The sequence below is a fragment of the Gymnogyps californianus genome, chromosome 6, assembly GCF_018139145.2.
Source record: "Gymnogyps californianus isolate 813 chromosome 6, ASM1813914v2, whole genome shotgun sequence".
Taxonomy (NCBI): Eukaryota; Metazoa; Chordata; class Aves; order Accipitriformes; family Cathartidae; genus Gymnogyps; species Gymnogyps californianus.
Window position 1 is genome coordinate 14529438 of NC_059476.1, and position 17167 is coordinate 14546604.

At 43.6% G+C, this 17167-nt stretch overlaps 1 protein-coding gene across 2 annotated transcripts in view; it reads left to right on the forward strand.

Annotated features, from left to right (window-relative positions):
* The window catches only part of SH3PXD2A (SH3 and PX domains 2A), a 262150-nt gene that overhangs the window by 121408 nt on the left and 123575 nt on the right, over positions 1-17167 (forward strand). For both annotated transcript variants that reach the window (XM_050898788.1, XM_050898789.1), the window contains exon 5: positions 875-966. In XM_050898788.1, the coding sequence (XP_050754745.1) occupies positions 875-966 (92 nt within the window). The remainder of the gene's footprint in view (positions 1-874; positions 967-17167) is intronic.

Here is a 17167-nt window from a genome sequence, read left to right on the forward strand (position 1 = left end):
CTCACAGTCATGTCACTCAGAGAGCTGCTGTCCCATCTCTGTGGGCTGGGGACAGCTCTTTGGCCTCTTTTGGCACCATCAAGCTCTAGATTTTGCACAACAAATTCATAGCACGTTTCTGCCTTGCGTGCTTGTCTCATTGGTTTGAAGTCTCGCTTTCCAGTACACTTCAACATAATGTGGTTGCTTCCCAAATGGTACTTAACTATTGCTGAATGCGACAAGCGCTGCATACCTGTGTCTTGCAGAGTGCATGGACATTGTTAGCCAGGATGTGCTGCGAAGCCTTCTTCATGCAGAAATAGCCACTCTGCCTTTAGAAGCAAATTGTGTTTGGTTTGGTTTTTTTTTTTTTTTTTTTAGCAAAATCTGCTTTTTCTGTTGACAGTGCTTAATGGAAAGCTTTATGGAGCACATTAATCTGTTGTATTAGTGGGTGTTGAGTCTGTAGATTTTCATTGCTTGAATTTGTGTGCATTGACATAAAGTCTGTAAGCCCTAACCACATTGTTTGAGGTGTTGTGCAAACACATGTCACGGAGACTGTCCCAGCCACAGCACTTATCTACTCAGTGTTATGGTTTTGCACATGTGGACCAAATTCTGCTCTTGTACACATGGCAAAAAAATTATGTTGGCTGACTCTAAGAACCATTGCTTGTCTCAATTCATTGCATCCTACTTGACATTTGCAGTCAAGACATGCTATTTTCTTTCTTCTCAGGTAAGTAGCCAGGCATGATGCTTTCCTTTTGTATTCCCTTTCCCCTGCCAGGACTGTTTTGCCTCATCTTGCTTGGTAGTTTAGATGTTTGAGGCCATGTTTTGAACTTGACTTTTCTAAGTGCTTCTCCCTCCCTGTTTTGTTTTGCAGGCACTGGTTCGGCTTCCTCCTCACATTTCACAGTGCGATGAAGTCTTCAGGTTCTTCGAGGCTCGCCCAGAAGACCTTAACCCTCCGAAAGAGTAAGTGCTGTGATGGATTTCCAGTGCTGTTCAGTTCATTTTGATTAGCTGGAAGGAAAAGGTCATTTGGTTTTATTACTGCTGGAGGTGTGGGAACAGATTTTGTAGCTTTCAAGCACTACCTAGAAAATTCCCAGCAATTATGTACAACCACGTGGGGTGTGTGGAGGACAGGGGAGTCAAGCAACCCTCAGACACAATTTTCAGCCATCCTCCGCCCACCTTTGCATTGTTTCTTGCTGATGGTTCTAATGAGGGAACCTCCCCTGGCTTGTGGGTTTTACCTGATAATTATCACCAGAGAGTCATTTAGTTCCCAAAAGCATTGGCTCAGCAGCAGGGGGAAATCCTGCCAGTAAGCACTTGGCTCATAATTACCAGCTGCTTCTTTAAATGTACTCCTGCCCAGAGATACTTAGTTATCTGAAGGGAGCGAGATTGTGGTCCAGATCCAAAATTGTAATTGTCTCTGGAGAGTCTATTCTTTCTAAGCAGGAAACCAAAAAAAGGCTGGGAAAAGAGTTCCCATTGAACACGAAACAGAATCGTAGTCTTTACCTTGGAGCAGACAGGCTGATTCATGCTGATGCAGTCAGGGTTCAGAGGACTAATTTATTCAGGGAAAGCGTTGGCAGGAGGGTATTTACAAGCAACTATGCTGCCTCGCCTGATATTTCCTTTTCTCCTTCATACCAAACAGGATGTATTTTACTGTGCTCCGCACTAAGATTTTGACTTGGTCCCATTGTGTTTTGTGCTGCTTTGTTGCACGATTTGAAACTTGATTGCAGGCTGCGTTACCGTAATTTGCTTTCTCCAATGTTTGCACAGCCCATTGGGTAAGGGGGAAATGGATGTAAAGCTTTTGGGTTTTGGGTGCTTCAGCACACGCAAACCTGTAGTTAGCGGAAAGATTTGTATTGGCTTCAGCTGTCTGTTCCCATGCTAGTGTAGAGGAAAGGACCTTTGCAGTTTAATTTCCCAAACCTTGTCTCTTGCGCGTACATGGTTTTATACAAGGGGATGTGTTAGCATTTGAACTAAAGAAAACACTACTAGTGTAGCTGAGAACGAAGTCTTTTTTGGTTTTTGAATGAGAAAAAGAGCAGTTTTTAAATCAAAGGTCTGGAAAAGAGCTGCTTTTTTTTTTTCTAGCCAGCCTTGTTTTAGAAAAATGTCTGGGGTGAATAAATACAGTTGCATGTTCATTGTTAAACACATATTGCAAACTTAGAAACCGTTGCAGCAGGATACACCTACACTCTGAGACCTGCTGACCATCACAGTTTCCATTTAGGGTCTGTAAGAAGGTTTGCAAAGGTTGCTTGATCCAACAACACCTCTCTGATGCAAGGAGACACCCCCATGTGCCAGGCAGAAACAGGCACCCAGAAGAGGAGTGAGGTCCCCAGGGTTATGGGAGAGTTCACCTGGAGGATCTCCAATGGACGTCGGGAGTCTGCTTTAAATGCTGTTTAACAGTCCTGTCTGCTTTGTGTGCTGATACGGACCCTACAGCATTAGGCCTGAGTAAAACAGAGTCAGGATTGGACCTCCGCAGGGCAGGGAATGGGGACCAAGGCCCACCCCTGGGCTGGCAGTAGCCGTTATGGCTTGCTTTCTCTTCTCCCTCCTATAAGTTGTTGAGGGCCTTTTGCTGAGCTCCCTGTTTGACAGCCTTGCAGCAATTTTCAAGTTATCCATTCGCTCCCCCCTCCCCGAAAAACAAAAAAGACTAAATGTTCTCAGGCCAAGCCTTGCATCTTATTCCAACCTAGTAATAAGTGTGATTTATTTCCCTGGAAAATGTAGAGCAATAACCTGATTAAATCTCACTTCACTAATGTCTGCAAGACATTAATCTAGCTGGGTTTAAACAAATCCTACCTCGTCTTCTGTAAGCAAACAGATCTTAGGGAAGGTGTCTAAGGTTTCTGCTGGGAGCGCTTCACAAAAGATGTATTGTTGAAACTGAAGATTAGTCTCTACAAAAAGATGATGTAAAAGCCAACGGAAACATCTTAGTGTTTTTGTTCCATGAACTGAGGGGGAAGGGAGGAGATCTGGGGCTCACTGGGCCACTGTGTAGGGTCCAGGGGAAGGACACCTCCAGCGCGATTCTTAGCCTCAGCAGTCACTGCAGGAAGGAGCACAATCAGCCAGAGAAATCCCCGATTTATTCCCTCATTTTGCTACTCTGCCAAGCCCCTCCAGAAACAATGAGCCAGTGGTGCCCAAGCCCTATGAATTCAGACTTCCCTGGACGTCATGGTCCATCATTCATCTCACTGGAGGTAGTAGGGGTGTAGCCTGGGGGCAGCATCTAGACTACCCGAATTATTTTATCTATTTCTTCAGCTCCTTCTTTTAGACCTCAGCGCAGAGGTGCTTCGTATATTGATATATCAGCATAGACATGGCATTCAACTGGCTGGGTTAAAGGAGAACAAATACTGCCAAGTGAGGGACTCAGCCACCAAGGGGTGGCAGAATGGAGTTTCTTGTGCCGTCTTCATGTCTTCTCTCTGTGCACAGTGAGATGGTCTTTAGTTTATGATCACCTGCTCTGTTTTTCTGCAGCAGCTCAGCCTCATAAGACAAAGCCTGACCTAGAGTTTAATTAACTAATTTTCAGGAGAGTAGCCTTAATCCCATGGGCATTTGGGTTGTTGAGCCCAGAGAGTCGATTGAGTTATTGCATGTCCGCAGAGCAGTGACTGAGCATGTGCTCCTAGCCAGAAAAACATGGAAGCTTAAACTTTGAGGGAGGAGGCACAAAAAAGTCTGGTTTATCTCGCAGCTGGGATGTGTGGAGAGGTATCCATGCCCTTAACTGCTGAGCCATGACTCGCGATGATGCATGTGCAGTAATTTATGTATTACTGCAGTAATTCAGCTGCGAAGCTGTGCCCTTCACTTCTGTTCCTATTGTCCTAAAAGAAACCAACATTTCCCTGTAGTCCCTTAGGCACTTTTACAAATGTGTTCCTGGCTTCTTCCTTAGAACTCTTCATCTGCCCTACCCTTGCCTCATCCCTGCTTCTGTGTACTGTCCTCTCCGGGTTATGCCGTGTTTGGCTTGCAGGCTGCTCCCCGCAGGGTCATTTCCTACTGCTGCTGTGCTCTGATTGCCCACAGTGCTGAGCAGCATGCAATCCAGCTATAATAAAAGCTGGGCTTTCCCAACACTGTTGTAATCCGTACAATTTGTTTGGTTGGATTCGCAGCTTAGGTTTTCTGTTTCCTGTTTTGGTGACTGTCCAGGCTTTCAAGTCCTGTGACAATAGGCAGAAGATATTCCTTTCAGCTCCATTAAACCTCTTCTGGGTGCAGCAGCTTACAGGCAGATGGCTGGAGAGATGTCTCAAGAAATCACAGCGTCTGAACCTGACCTGCTGACAGTCTCCTCTGAGTCCGCTCCTGCCGGTGGAGCTGGCTCCAAGTCAGATAGCTCCCAACAGCAGGTTTCCTTCATGCTGCATGGGAGAGACCATAGGAGGACACTAAATCCCTCTGTGGGATAGTCTGGGAGCTCCCTCGGACCATTTCATATGGTGAAAGCATGGCCTTTGCAAGGGAGCTGGCACGCGTGGGGAGCACTGATGTGCAAGGCAGCATTTGGAGCTCCAGTGGCAGTGTTCCTAGGGCAGCTGCTTCTGCTGCTCTCGCTCTGCTCTGCTGATTAGCTGCAGAGAAAGCAAGCTTCAAACCATCAGCTCTGGTACAGGAGGAGCAGTTTTCAACTGCTTAGGTTTGTAATATGTGGAATTCTAGTGTTTGGGCAAATGCATATGTATATAGGCAAATGGCTGGGCTTGTGTCTTTTACCATGCCCATGTAAGGACCAGATCATGCATTGCTATGGGAAAAGATACTGTAGGGTAAGAAGGTAGTGCATTTTTATTTATCCATTATTCTAAGTTAAAACACCATGTCACTGAAAGCCATTCATTTGCTGGATACTTCTGTTAATAATTATAATTACTGATAACTAAGCCAGAGGTGGATTAATTTCAGACTTCTACTGGGGGTTTAAATTCAAGGCTGAGGTCAGGCCAGGGCTCATAGTCAACAAACAAAATCTCAGAAACCATTTTTTTAATGATTCTTTTTTACTAGAAATAACAGAAATACCCAAAGAGTAGGATTAATCAGTTAGACATTGCATATGGTCCACTGCTTTTAGGGCTTTTTTGCAGTGAAGTTCAAAATATCACAGCCAGACCACTCATGTGAGAGTTCGCTTTTTCTTTCTGGGTCTGGCTCCAGTCTAAAAAGCAGATCAAGAGCCAAGGATTCAGTTCTCCAATACTCCCTCTGTAGAAATGCATGCAGGTTCAAACGAGATTTCTGTTTAAACCACCACTAATAATATTAACAACTGAATTTAAAGCAGTGTTCAGTATCTGAGAATATTTTTCCTGTAAAGATCATACAGTGATTTTCAAACAATATGCAAATCCAGGAAAATTAGGGAACTTATTAGGTATACGACATAATATTATGAGGGTTGATGCAGAAAATGGACTTAATGCTGAAGGTGCCTTTCCTGAAGAACACAAATGCTTTATTGTGGTCTGTAGCCATGAGCTTTACTGATCGTATCTCTGAATACTGGTGTAATACTCAGATACTCAGATGCCAGGCAGCCACTGTAAAATGGAAGCTGGATTCTCCCTTTATTCTTCACGTATTAAAAATTTCTGATAAGGAAACTGGAAAGAAGTTGCCAGGGTAATGCAGTGACCACGCTAAGGAAGCATGCTTTAGTTTATGAGTCTACCAGTGCTAAAGCACAGTTCCCTAATACACTTTTTTCTATCCATAAGCATGACTGTGTTTACATACGACTATCTCTGTTTCCCAAATGTACTCTGATCTGCCCTGTAATAACAATACAGTTACCTATAGGTAGAGGAGGAAAATTTTTCATCTGTAAAATATCTATATTTATTCTGATTTGTTTGATATGCAAATATTTTCTCTTATATTTCATCCTTTTAGAATTGCGTTTCCCGACATATTTGATAGTTGAGTCTCTGAGCAGATGTGCTATGAGGAAAGCTGTCATTCTTTTTTTGTGGTTTCTTTTTCTTACAGGACTTACAGTACAGATAATTTTCACATCGTTTAGGAATGTGGTCAGCACCATTTTATGACAATCAGCGTTACAGTCTGCACTCAGCAGTGGTATTGTGACTGCTCAATGCATGCATTTTATTAGGGAAATTCATTCCACTTGAGAGATGCGGAATGGAAATTAATTTCCCTAAGAAATGCAGACTCAGAAAAAGATGGAAGTTTTATTTTTATGTGATTTATCAGCTGGGAAGTAAGTTGTAAAACACAGAGCAGGAAAAGCTCTGAATAAAGATGGTGGCAGGATAAAGCAGTTAAGACCCATTGTTCTGAAGGGAAGAAAAAGTTAATATTTTTAAAGAATGACTTAATCACCTTCACTGAGATTTAGGTAGCTAAGGATGCAATAACCTGTTAGGACTGAGTTTGCCAGGAGCCTTGCTTGGCTACTCCTAATTAGTCATCCAGCTCTCACTGATTTCAGTGGGAATTATGTATCACGGCTCTTTGAGCATCCGAGTGTAGTAGAGCACCTGTTTTTAGTTTTTCAAACTTGCCTGTTTTAGGGCTGTATTTACTAGAAATATTTGGCCTCAGCACCTAAATTTGTCGTGAAAATAATTTTTCAGCTTCTAAATCGCAGAAGTGCTTTACAGTATCCTGCTCATAGTGTGGGACTGTCATAAATCTGTGGCTGAGAGGTCAGGCAGCCTTGTGCCCCAGAAATAGAGGAGTGAAGTGTGGCTGATTCCCAGTTGTGCCCCCTCTGACCCGCAGAGCGGGAGCTCAGTCTCTGGCACCCAGCCGTTGTCAGATGGGGCTCTAGATACCCCAACAGTGTACGCTGCCTTTCATCAATGCCTATTATCATGATCTTTGGGAAGGTCTCACTTGGAGATTGTTATCTTGAATAAACTAAGCCAATGCAGGGATGGAGGAGTCTCTAGGAATGGAAAAAAAGGAAATAACAGATGCATTACTCGTCCTCTTCTTTAGTTTCACATGGGATTTTCCCTTTTGTTTGCAACATATAAACGATTTGGGCTGGAATATCAAATGGAGGATATTGAACTTTGCTACTGGCTGCAGCATTGGTGATACCAGCAAATAAGTCAGCCTTCCTGAGAGAATATTTGAATCTTTTTGCTACTCACCCAGAAAATGAAAAAAGAAATTATATGTAGATAAATATCAAGCAATAAACCTGGGGGAAAGCAGAAAGCATGTTAAATGAAATAGGTTCAGCAACCACAAAAAAAAGATGTAGAAGAATGGCAGTTGGAACAGCATACGTTACTGCTGTTGCTGTACAGCAAGAGCTTTTATTCCTTGCCTTGAATATCACATTTGGGTTTGCTCATGCTTTGTAGGTCTGACTGTGAAAGGACACGGGGCTGAGAGGAGCAAAGATAGTTTAATTTACTGACACTTGGCACTGGCAGCCAAGTGTACAGAAATAGCTTTTGCCTGGATTGGTTATGAGTGTGCTGCAGGGTTTAAAAACGGCATGCTGTCACCAGCACAGGATGGATTAAGAATAACCAGACTTATCCAAAATCCATCAGAATGTGACGGAGATCAGAGCCTTGCCGACACGCTGCTGCTTCAGCAGTGGTACCGGACACTGCCTTGCTGGGGCCAAACACAACGATAGTGTCAGTGCTATTAAAAGTTTACTGTTTATGAGCACAAATTCAAGACAATTTTTTTTCTTTCTCTGTAGAATAGTTGGGACTGAAGAGGTGTTTTGAAATGCGGAGATGTTGCCTTTAGAAAAACTAAATGCCAAGCCTGTTGGCTCGAGGGCCTTTTTCCTGTCCAGTAATTTTTGTTCATATCCTAAAGGAACAATCACTGCTGATAATTTGCCAATGCCTATTTTGTAGATTAGAAAGTAACAGTTTGCTTAATGTTTAACTTAACCCATAAAATTCCTTCCTTCCAGAGAAGAGAAGTTTAGTGGTTAATGCAGGGGATCGGGAAATCTGCTCCTTACTGTCTCATTGATTTATTTTGCGATGTTGGAAAGGCCTCTCACATCTCCTGGCTGTATCTGCAGTATGATTGCAGAGGTACGATTTCAGAGATTTGCTAAGAGGATTTTATTCTGGTAAAGAAACCCCATTCCTTCCATAATATAATTCTAGAAATGACCAGTTAGAAAAATAATTTGTTTTTAAAATCATCAGTCAACATCGGAAGAAACATTACTTCCAAAATCTGTCAGGAAAGCCTGTTCTGCTGGTGCTTCTATATGCAAAACCAGTTAGGGAGCCAAAAGAACAAATTTATGCATCTGGCAGTGGGGGAAACCTGGGCTAATGAGGCAGGATTGGAGCAGAACCAAAATAACTGGATTCAGAGGTTATCAAGCTTGTTGTGAAGGATTTGGGGCACCTGTTATCTTTGAGCCCTCACTTCTAGAAATGTTTGGCTCGGTGCCACAGGATCTTCTGAAAGTCTCTGTTTAAAGACTGGTGATGCTTGGTTTGACGCCCCAGAATAGGGGCAGCCCACAAGGTTGAATCGCCCATGCTGATAAACACAAGAGAGATCTTTAGGTCCATGCAGAAGAGAAGCATCTGGTCCTGTTGTGCTTTGTGGATAAGCGTGGAACTGAGGAGAGGAAGAGGGATGGGGACTTCCTCTTCTTATCTGGATTTCTTGTTGTGGTGAGCCCCTGCTAGCAGGTTAATTGCATGCACTGAGGTATCTGTCACCGTTGGCCCATGACCTGCCAGGCAGGAGGAGGTGGGGTGGAGTTTTCTTTTCACTAACACGACAGAATTGAATATAGCCTGTCTTGTCCTCTGTGTGTCACATCTCTGAAAAACAAGAATAGGCAGCTTATGTTACAAATATAATTATATCATGGAGAAGAATCCAGCTTGTCATTGCTATGTCTATATTTAATATGGTCACACTATTGTTTAATGAATATCTTTTTCCACTCTGAAGAGGAGAGCACTAGGGACAGACATGCTCAATGGGGTGTTTGCTGCCAGGGTGATAAATTATCCCCCAGTGGCGCCTGGGGTCAGATGGGACTTTTCAGTGCTCTGCACTTCCTATTGTTGATCGCTATGTAATTTGGACATTGCTTATCTGGAGAGTCCCTTTATTTTTAATGCTGTTGAGGATCAGTAGCCTCGCTGGTTATAAAAAGAGCGTTTTTCTCATGTACACGTGCCTAGTGCAACCCTATATGCGATTCTGAACTATGGTTGGGGGCAATGTAAGGCATCCCATTACATTTGATAGGGTTTTATCAGGCTGTACTATATGTTACAAAGGAAGGCATTGCTTAAAATGTTTTTTAATGCTGTTGACTACAGGCCAGGTGGAGTTGACATCTCACATTTATTTAAGGTGGATCATTTCTGTCTAAACACTGGGAAGTAGAGGTGATGTTCCTCGGTAAACAGGACTTTGAACTCCGTGAGTCTCTGGTACTGCCCTTAGCATCCAGCAGTTGCCACTGAAGAGAGAGGAGGAAGCGTTAGCAATCAAAGAGTGGTGAACAACAGGTAAAGCAAGTCAGGTCTCTCTGGAGAGCCACTGCCTCCTGCTTTGAGTTAGGAGGAGAGCTGGGCTTCCTCTCTGGCTTGGCTGTATCGTAACAGTGCGTTAGACAATTATTGTTTGGTGCACCTGGCTTCACCTGTTCACCCCATGCTACCAAAGGATTTTCACTGGAAATCCATTTCATTACGTACACAGGGCTTGGTGTGTTTTGTGTCCACAGAGTTTTGCATTCACCTCCCAATGCTGTTGCTGTTTAAAATCTTGCTTGTAACAAGCCTGGAAAGAAAAAACATTTGTGGCAGCAGGGAACCGTCCCCTGGAGTGCTGCACGCGTCCGAGATGATCTATTTTGCTCTGTCCTTCTGTCTCTTGAGGAATGGGATGCCTTCTTTAGGACTTAGGATGTATAAAAAATACCAGACCTCAAGTGGCTCTGGCTGTAGGAGACACAGTGATCTATCGGTAGATTCATTTCCACCCTTTCCATCTTCTTGACTGGTCTGCAGCTGACTGTCTTTCATGCGTGCTGTTCCCAGAAATGCAAGCAGAGGATCAAATAACAACATGTTTTGACTCCAAACTCTGGAGTGACTTATCATGTTATCAAAGCTTTTGATTTAATTGAAATTTCACAGATAACCCTAGACCTGCTTTTAAGTGCAGACTCAAGTGCCAGTGGGAATTCAATTAAAACCCTCCCCCCCCCTTTTAATGCTTGCATTTTGTTTGGGAGGTTTATGGAAGGGATTTGCTACTGCTTATCTCTAGCTAGAGCTGTGTGTCTGGGTTCAAAGATACCCTTTGTCTTTGGGCCACTTTCTTTTGCCAGTTATGCCAGAGTTTGATTGGAATGGCCCTGCTGACAGTAATGGGCTATTCGAGATTTATGCTGATGTAAGGACTGCAGAATTTGTTGTGTTAAAAGTAGAATTCTTTCCTTGTTTCCATTCACATCTCTTAAAACAATTGGCCTAAGCTCAGGAAAGATGTTCGTTTAAACAGACCTTGGATATATTCTGAATAGAGGATTGACTGTGGCTTTGCAATACTTTAGTCTAATCTAATAAATGCTGGTTATTTGCTGGATTCTTGCAAGCTGTATTTGCTTCCCAGCTCCAAGGAGTTTTAATAGCCACTCCAGTAATGCTGACTGCAGTGCACTGTGGTGAACCTCAGAACATTGTATATGTCTGATTACATTTGCTTTCAATTACAGTCTTGTGGGTTTGAAAAATCAGTGCAGTTCAGGCTCATTTGGGAACCACCGCAAAAAATCACTAGTAACCTGAGATACCTAGTGCTTGAAAATATAAAAGAAGAAGAAAATGTTGAATGTTGGGGGCCAAAAAATGTCTATTTTGCCTTATGAGAAGAGACCCATTGCAACAACTGTGGGGTTAGGACGGCAGGGGCACCATATCTAATAAATAAACCTTTTTCTTTCCCATCCAAGTGTGCTGGGAATGAAGTGTGAGTGACTCATACCAGAGACAGCGTTCATCAGAGACTTGAAGCTGTCCTGGTTCACTAGTGAATTAGCAATGTTGCCATCTTTGCTGCTCCCCGTTGGATAGGTTGCTGGTCTCAGTCCTTTTTCTAATGATTAGAACCTCACCAGCATTGTCCTCTCTTGCTAGGGGAGCTGTGGAGTTCTTGATGATGTTAAGATTAAATTAATCTTCTTATTTCCGTCAAAATGTAGTATTTTGTGGAGATGTTGATTATCCTCTAGATCTGGCTAAAAGAGGAGCTTTCTTTTCGTGAAAACATTTTACCAAAAATGAACCTCTCTGTTCCTGTTGAAGCGTGGTCCCAAAACCCAGAATTTGGATAGTTTTCATCAGCCCTACTGAGCAGCAGGATGGCTGTCGAGTGAACAGACGTGTACAGAGACATCCAGCAGACGGCTGTGCAGGTGACCCCTTCTGCAATGGTGTTCAGGTCTCCGGGTGCTGCGTGGTTGGGACTTGATCTGCCGTTCGTGGTGCTGAGGTGTGCCTGGTCCTGCCTACTTAATGCCTCACTCTTCCAGCAGGCAGCTCTGGGAGAGCATCAGTCACGTGGCCGATCCCTTTCTCCCCTGCCAGCATCTGGCGAGCAAAGAAAGGGCTCATGAACACATTAAAGAGCAAGCCCTGGTGCAACACTTGTTTGGGGTGTTACGAATATTTGCTAAATAAAAGAGGAGCAGGGAAGGTTTCACTGTGTAAAAGCCCAGCCGCAGCACTGTGACACCAGCAATGGCACAGTGAATTTTCACCCCAGGTGAGGAGAATGATTTCAGCTATTCTGAACTTAGGCCCAGAAGGTGGGGGGTAAGGCTGTCATCAATCCCCTGAAAATACAGGCAAATGCAAACAAGGTATGCAGACTGAGTAACTGGGGTAGGTTTTACTCTGTAGTGGGGAACAGTACATGTTGCCAATGTTCTACATTTCTTCCTACAGGATAGGACATTTTAGCAATACAGCTCCCAAATTTGGGGAAGCATGTGGGTAACAAAACTGAGCACTTCACTTTCTGTGGTCCCAATAATAAGGTTCTTCAGCTTGCACATAACCTCTGCAGTCCCTGTAGCCAGTAACCTGGGTGCCGAGGCATCTTGCTGGGTCTGGATTAGTTTCTTCGCCTCCATACATATCTTTATAGTGAAGCTAAGGGCCAGGGGCACCTAGAGAAAGCTGCAAGAGTTGTTCACATCCCTGCAAACAGCTTTAAACTCTTCCAGCAAGAGGTCAGTGGAAAAGTATCTTATTGTTTGCTGGGTTGTCTCAATGCACAAAGCAGGGCTCTGTTGGACACGCACTGACAATGTTATTAATGTTCATGATGCATCAGTGTCATCCCCTGGGGGGAGGAGGAACCCCCGGCGGCTGAATTACACAGGCCATACCAGCTAATGAGATGCTCTTCTTGCCAGGCCTGACAAATAAGCTTCTGTTAATCTTCATTGTTATCGTTTTCATGCTCATCTGTGTGTTCGGGAGGGGGTTGTTTTACAGATGCTTGGCTGAGGGATGGCAGGGTGACCCATGCTAGCTAGCGAGCAGGCTCTGGAGGTGAGCTGGGACTTTAAGAAGAGGCAGACGTTCAGCAGATGAGGAGAAAGCTTTGAATCCCTTCAATAAAGTAGTATGTTGGAGTGAGTAGTTGCAAGAAGTAGGAGTTCTGCAGAGGACAGAGATAAAAGGAGGCTTTCAGGCAGGAGAGAGGATTCCTGCCTTTTCCAGATGTAGCATTTGCATTTGGAGAAGGAGAACTGCCAAAAGGCCAGGCTGATGAAGGATGCTTTGTGGTGCTTCCAGCCTATGAAAAAACACAGTACTTTGAAAGTTAGGTGCTTTTGGATTATTAGGCAAGGGGTGAAATGGGCATCATAAGAGGAGTGCCTTTCCCCCTCTTCTTATGGAAGGCTGGTCTCCAGTCCATTATATAATTACTACCTTTTTTCCTTCCTTTTTTGTCTGCTTTCTCTTAAGGCTTTTTTTTAAATACACTCTTGCCTCAATCATTCAGCATCCTCATAAATCAGAAAATTTTGTCCGTGCGGATTTATGACAAGTGTTTTATATTTAATTTTTTTGTTGACAGGCGTATAAACTACTGAGCCCTGGTTTACTGCCCAATAAGTCCTGATCCCTGGCAGGATAAATAATGTTTGTGAGAGAAGATTGAATTAATATCAGCAAACAGAGAATTTTTGGCTTTAACAAACAAATGTTACTTTCTGCCATGATTTTGTCTATCCTAATATGTGCTCAGAAAATCTACAGTCTTATCTCCATTTCAGATGCGTTCAGTTCAGACATATTCAAATGCCAGGGAACTGTATAAGTAGAAGATGTAACTGTCAGTTTAAGAGAGCACTGACCCAAAATAGACCATTTAACAGCTTGGGGCTCTAATGGTCCTTTGCAAGTTTCCTGAAGAAGTTTTGCCAGTCGTGTCTGCTTATTCTTTTAAGGCTTTCTTTTCAAAACATCAAAGCAAACTCCTGATTTTGAATGAAGTAAGACACAGCCCTACAGAGACACATGTCAAAAACATTTCGCCTCCAGAGTAATGCAGCTAGATAACATTAAACTTGCTGTCAGCCTCATCCCAAGAGTGGCCCTCCTCCTCCAAACATTTCTGCACGTGGGTAGTTTTCTACACAGTGAATAACTGTATTGAATTCACACGTGCACCCAAAGTTATATGTATGTGTATTCATGTGTATGTTTGTTTGATGGGAATGAAAAATTCTGGAGAGGGCTGGGATATAAAGGAGGTTCATTCATCAGTAACCCCCTCTGCAAATCATATTAACTCTTCTCTCTTGCCTGGAGATGGACATGTATGGAGTACGTGCACACAGGCTTTGGGGCCAACACAACAAACTTAACTTGAATTAAGTCACCAGCTTTCAAGGGATGAGGGTAGGTAACATCTATTCTCGGAGGCTCCTAAACACAGACGTCACACAGCAAAAGCAGCAGAGAGGCTCAACTGGCCTGAAAATTTAGAGGTTTTATATAGCAGATAATTTGTGTGTGCCCTGAATGCTCTTTTTATGCATTTATTTTTACTAATATTTCATAAAGAAAATCAAAAAGGGCTTGAAAGCAATTAAGTATGTATCTTCATCTGTATCTTTGAGGGGACCTTTTAATTGTGTAGCTGTAAAATCGACAGAGCACCAATACAGTCTCCGTAAGGGAATGCACCCGCTCTGAGACAAAACAATAAGCACAAGGCTATGCAGAATACCTTTCTGTGGCTGTATGTGCTGTAAAATCCTGTCAGATACCATCTTCACTGTAGTTTGTTTGCTTCAGCTAGCACTTGCTCCACGATCAGAGGGAATTCAGCCATGAAACAGGGTTTGGCAGGTCTCACTCCAGTGTAAAGGACTGGGTCATTGTAAGCTGTCTAGTGTGTGTTGTAGGCAATTGACTTATTGTCTCCTATTTTACATACATACATAAATCTTTTACTGGACATTTTTAAATTGTGCTGTGTTCTTATCTCTTGCTTTCTTTTTGCTTTCCTAGTATCCCTGACTGCATCAGCTTCTCTGCCTTATATTGACATATCTCTTCTTGTGTCGTTTTTAACTGTCTCTGGGTTTTTTCATTACCCTTACATCCCTTCGATATTGTTTTCTTCCTTCTCAATATGATCTGTCTTGCTTCCCCCAGCATTGCTACACTCATTTCTATTTGTCCCACCGGTACTCTGTACATTGGGTTTATTTGCTCTCTGAGGTATTTCTTCCATCACTTTCTCTCTTTCCCATGTCTTTTCATCCCCAGTCCCACATAAGAGATAACGGAGGGATGATAGGAGCGTCCTGGACACAGGCGAGATCCTGAGGCTGAGGATAAGTGTGACCTCGTTGCTTTGCAGAAGTTGCCTGATTGCTGGATTTGTTGCTAGCATAGACTATAGCCAGGACAAGCCAGTCTGGGGCCATAACAGAAACTGGAAGTAAACCCTGTGCCACACATGCGTGGTGCTCTGGGCAAGGGTCTGCCCTCACCGGTGTTGGTGGCCCTGATAACTAACTCTCAGCAGCATGGGGAAACCTGCTCTTTCCCCCTACTAAAGGCAACTTCTTTCAGCAGAAGTGATGGAAACCTAATTTGGCAGAAATAAAATCATCAAGGTCTTGTGCTTGTTTGTAACCTGTAATTTTTGTAGAAGTTGTCTCTGTGGTCTGCCAAACAGAAATTCGTCATCTCTGGCCTGAAGTTACTGGGTAATTAATCTTCCGTGGTGGATAAGGCGGGCTGGGTTTTTGGTCTGCAGGCATGGAGAGCTATGAGCTAACCCGCAGCACCACTGAACCTTTTCTCTCTCCCCTACTTCTTCATTTTCCCATGACCTTAGGAAAAAAAAAATCTGCACTTCATAGGTCTTTTTTTTTCTAAATCACACTTTATGGAACACAGTTTTAATACTGTATGGTGCGTGTTTAATGATGTCCATATGGGTTTGTGGGTACAGGAATTAAATACATAACGGTTCACGATGACATAACACGGAAATGCAACTCCCGCAGTGCTGGTGTGTAGGCTGTAAAGGGTTATTAATAAAAATGAAGGTTTTAAATAGAAAACAAGCTTAGCAGCACCGTTTTGGCCTCAGGCCCATCTCTGAGTGATGGAAAAAAAGAGGCTGGAATATATGGTCTTTCCTCAATACATGAAAATAAATACATTTTACCACCATCCCCTGCTAAATGTTTCAGAGAGAAAGCTGCAGGCCTGATGCATGGCATCTCTCTTCTATCAGAGCCTGAGCTCAGGGAGGTCTGGAGGGGATATTTCAGCAGGGTGCAGAACACATCAAACAAATACTAAGGGGGAGATTGATGCCTTAGATTATTAAAACGGGGTAAGGCCACAATGTTTTGATTGGCAAAACCTTTCAACAGTCGGACATTAGTGTTTCAGAAGAGCAAACCGCTCTGTTTGTGGGTAAGCCAGGAAAATAACAACTCACACGGTTTGGGGGAATGACCTCAAGGAAATCCCATCCCATCTTGTAACCAGAGTTGCTGCATCAGTAAGCCAAGGAAATTACATAATGTGCCTATTAATATTATAGACAAACAAAAGCAAGTTTACTCTTCTGTGTTCAGCCTTGTCCTATCTGCAGTTGCTCCAAACCTTTTGTTTTAAGTCTTCAGAATAAATGAGACAGCAGTGGATGATGTGCTGAGCATCTCCCTCTGAAGATGCTGTGTCTGAGACATCTCTCACTGATTTCCCACCAGTTGTTAGTGAAAGTGACTGTATGGGCAGCACCAGCACAAATTGAATGTGGTCCTTCCCTTGGCTGGTTCTTTACCCAACATTTTGCCCGGAGTTTGAGATGGTCCCAGAGCAGAACACGTAGACCTAAAGGCACACAAACTAACTCTAGAGTCTGTGGCTTGGGATTTTCCACATTGTGGACATGTCTAAATTACCTCCAGGTTGTAGTCCAGGACAAGGTTAATGCTTCACAGCAGTTGCATGAGGGTCAGGACGTGCGAGAACCAAAAGTGATCCTGCCCTGGTTTCTGTGTTGTGAAATCCCAGTACTCCCAGCTGTGTCCCTCTGCTCCTCCTGCAGTCCCTGCTCTGTCTGCTCATGCCCTTCAGCGCCAGCACTCACCTCAGCCCATCCTCGGACCTCTGGATCCTGGCCAACGGCTTTCCCAGCAGATGGCTATGGAGGATGCAGTGGGAATGCAGGAGATATAAGACTTTCCTGCTTTATCCAGTGCTGTCTGGGCAAATTTCCACCGTCTGCTAGTTCCTTGTTGCCTCCAACTGTTGTTCGTTGCGAGACACAGATGTTGTTAGCTCAGTGGCTTCTGTCCAACCACCAGATACTTCAGCAGAGGAGAACTCGGCCCATTGCATGGAATTGCAATTCATGCTGAATACATGGCATCGCTTTTTTTCCCACCTGACCATAGCCAGCACAGTGAACAGAAATGTGGGAACGTGGGACAAAATACTCTCCCTGTGCACCCGGTCCTGTGCTGCTGTGGTCACGTTTCAACCTCCTGGCTCGAAACCAAGATCTTCCTCTAAAAATTGGTTAGAAAAACTACTCCCTGCTC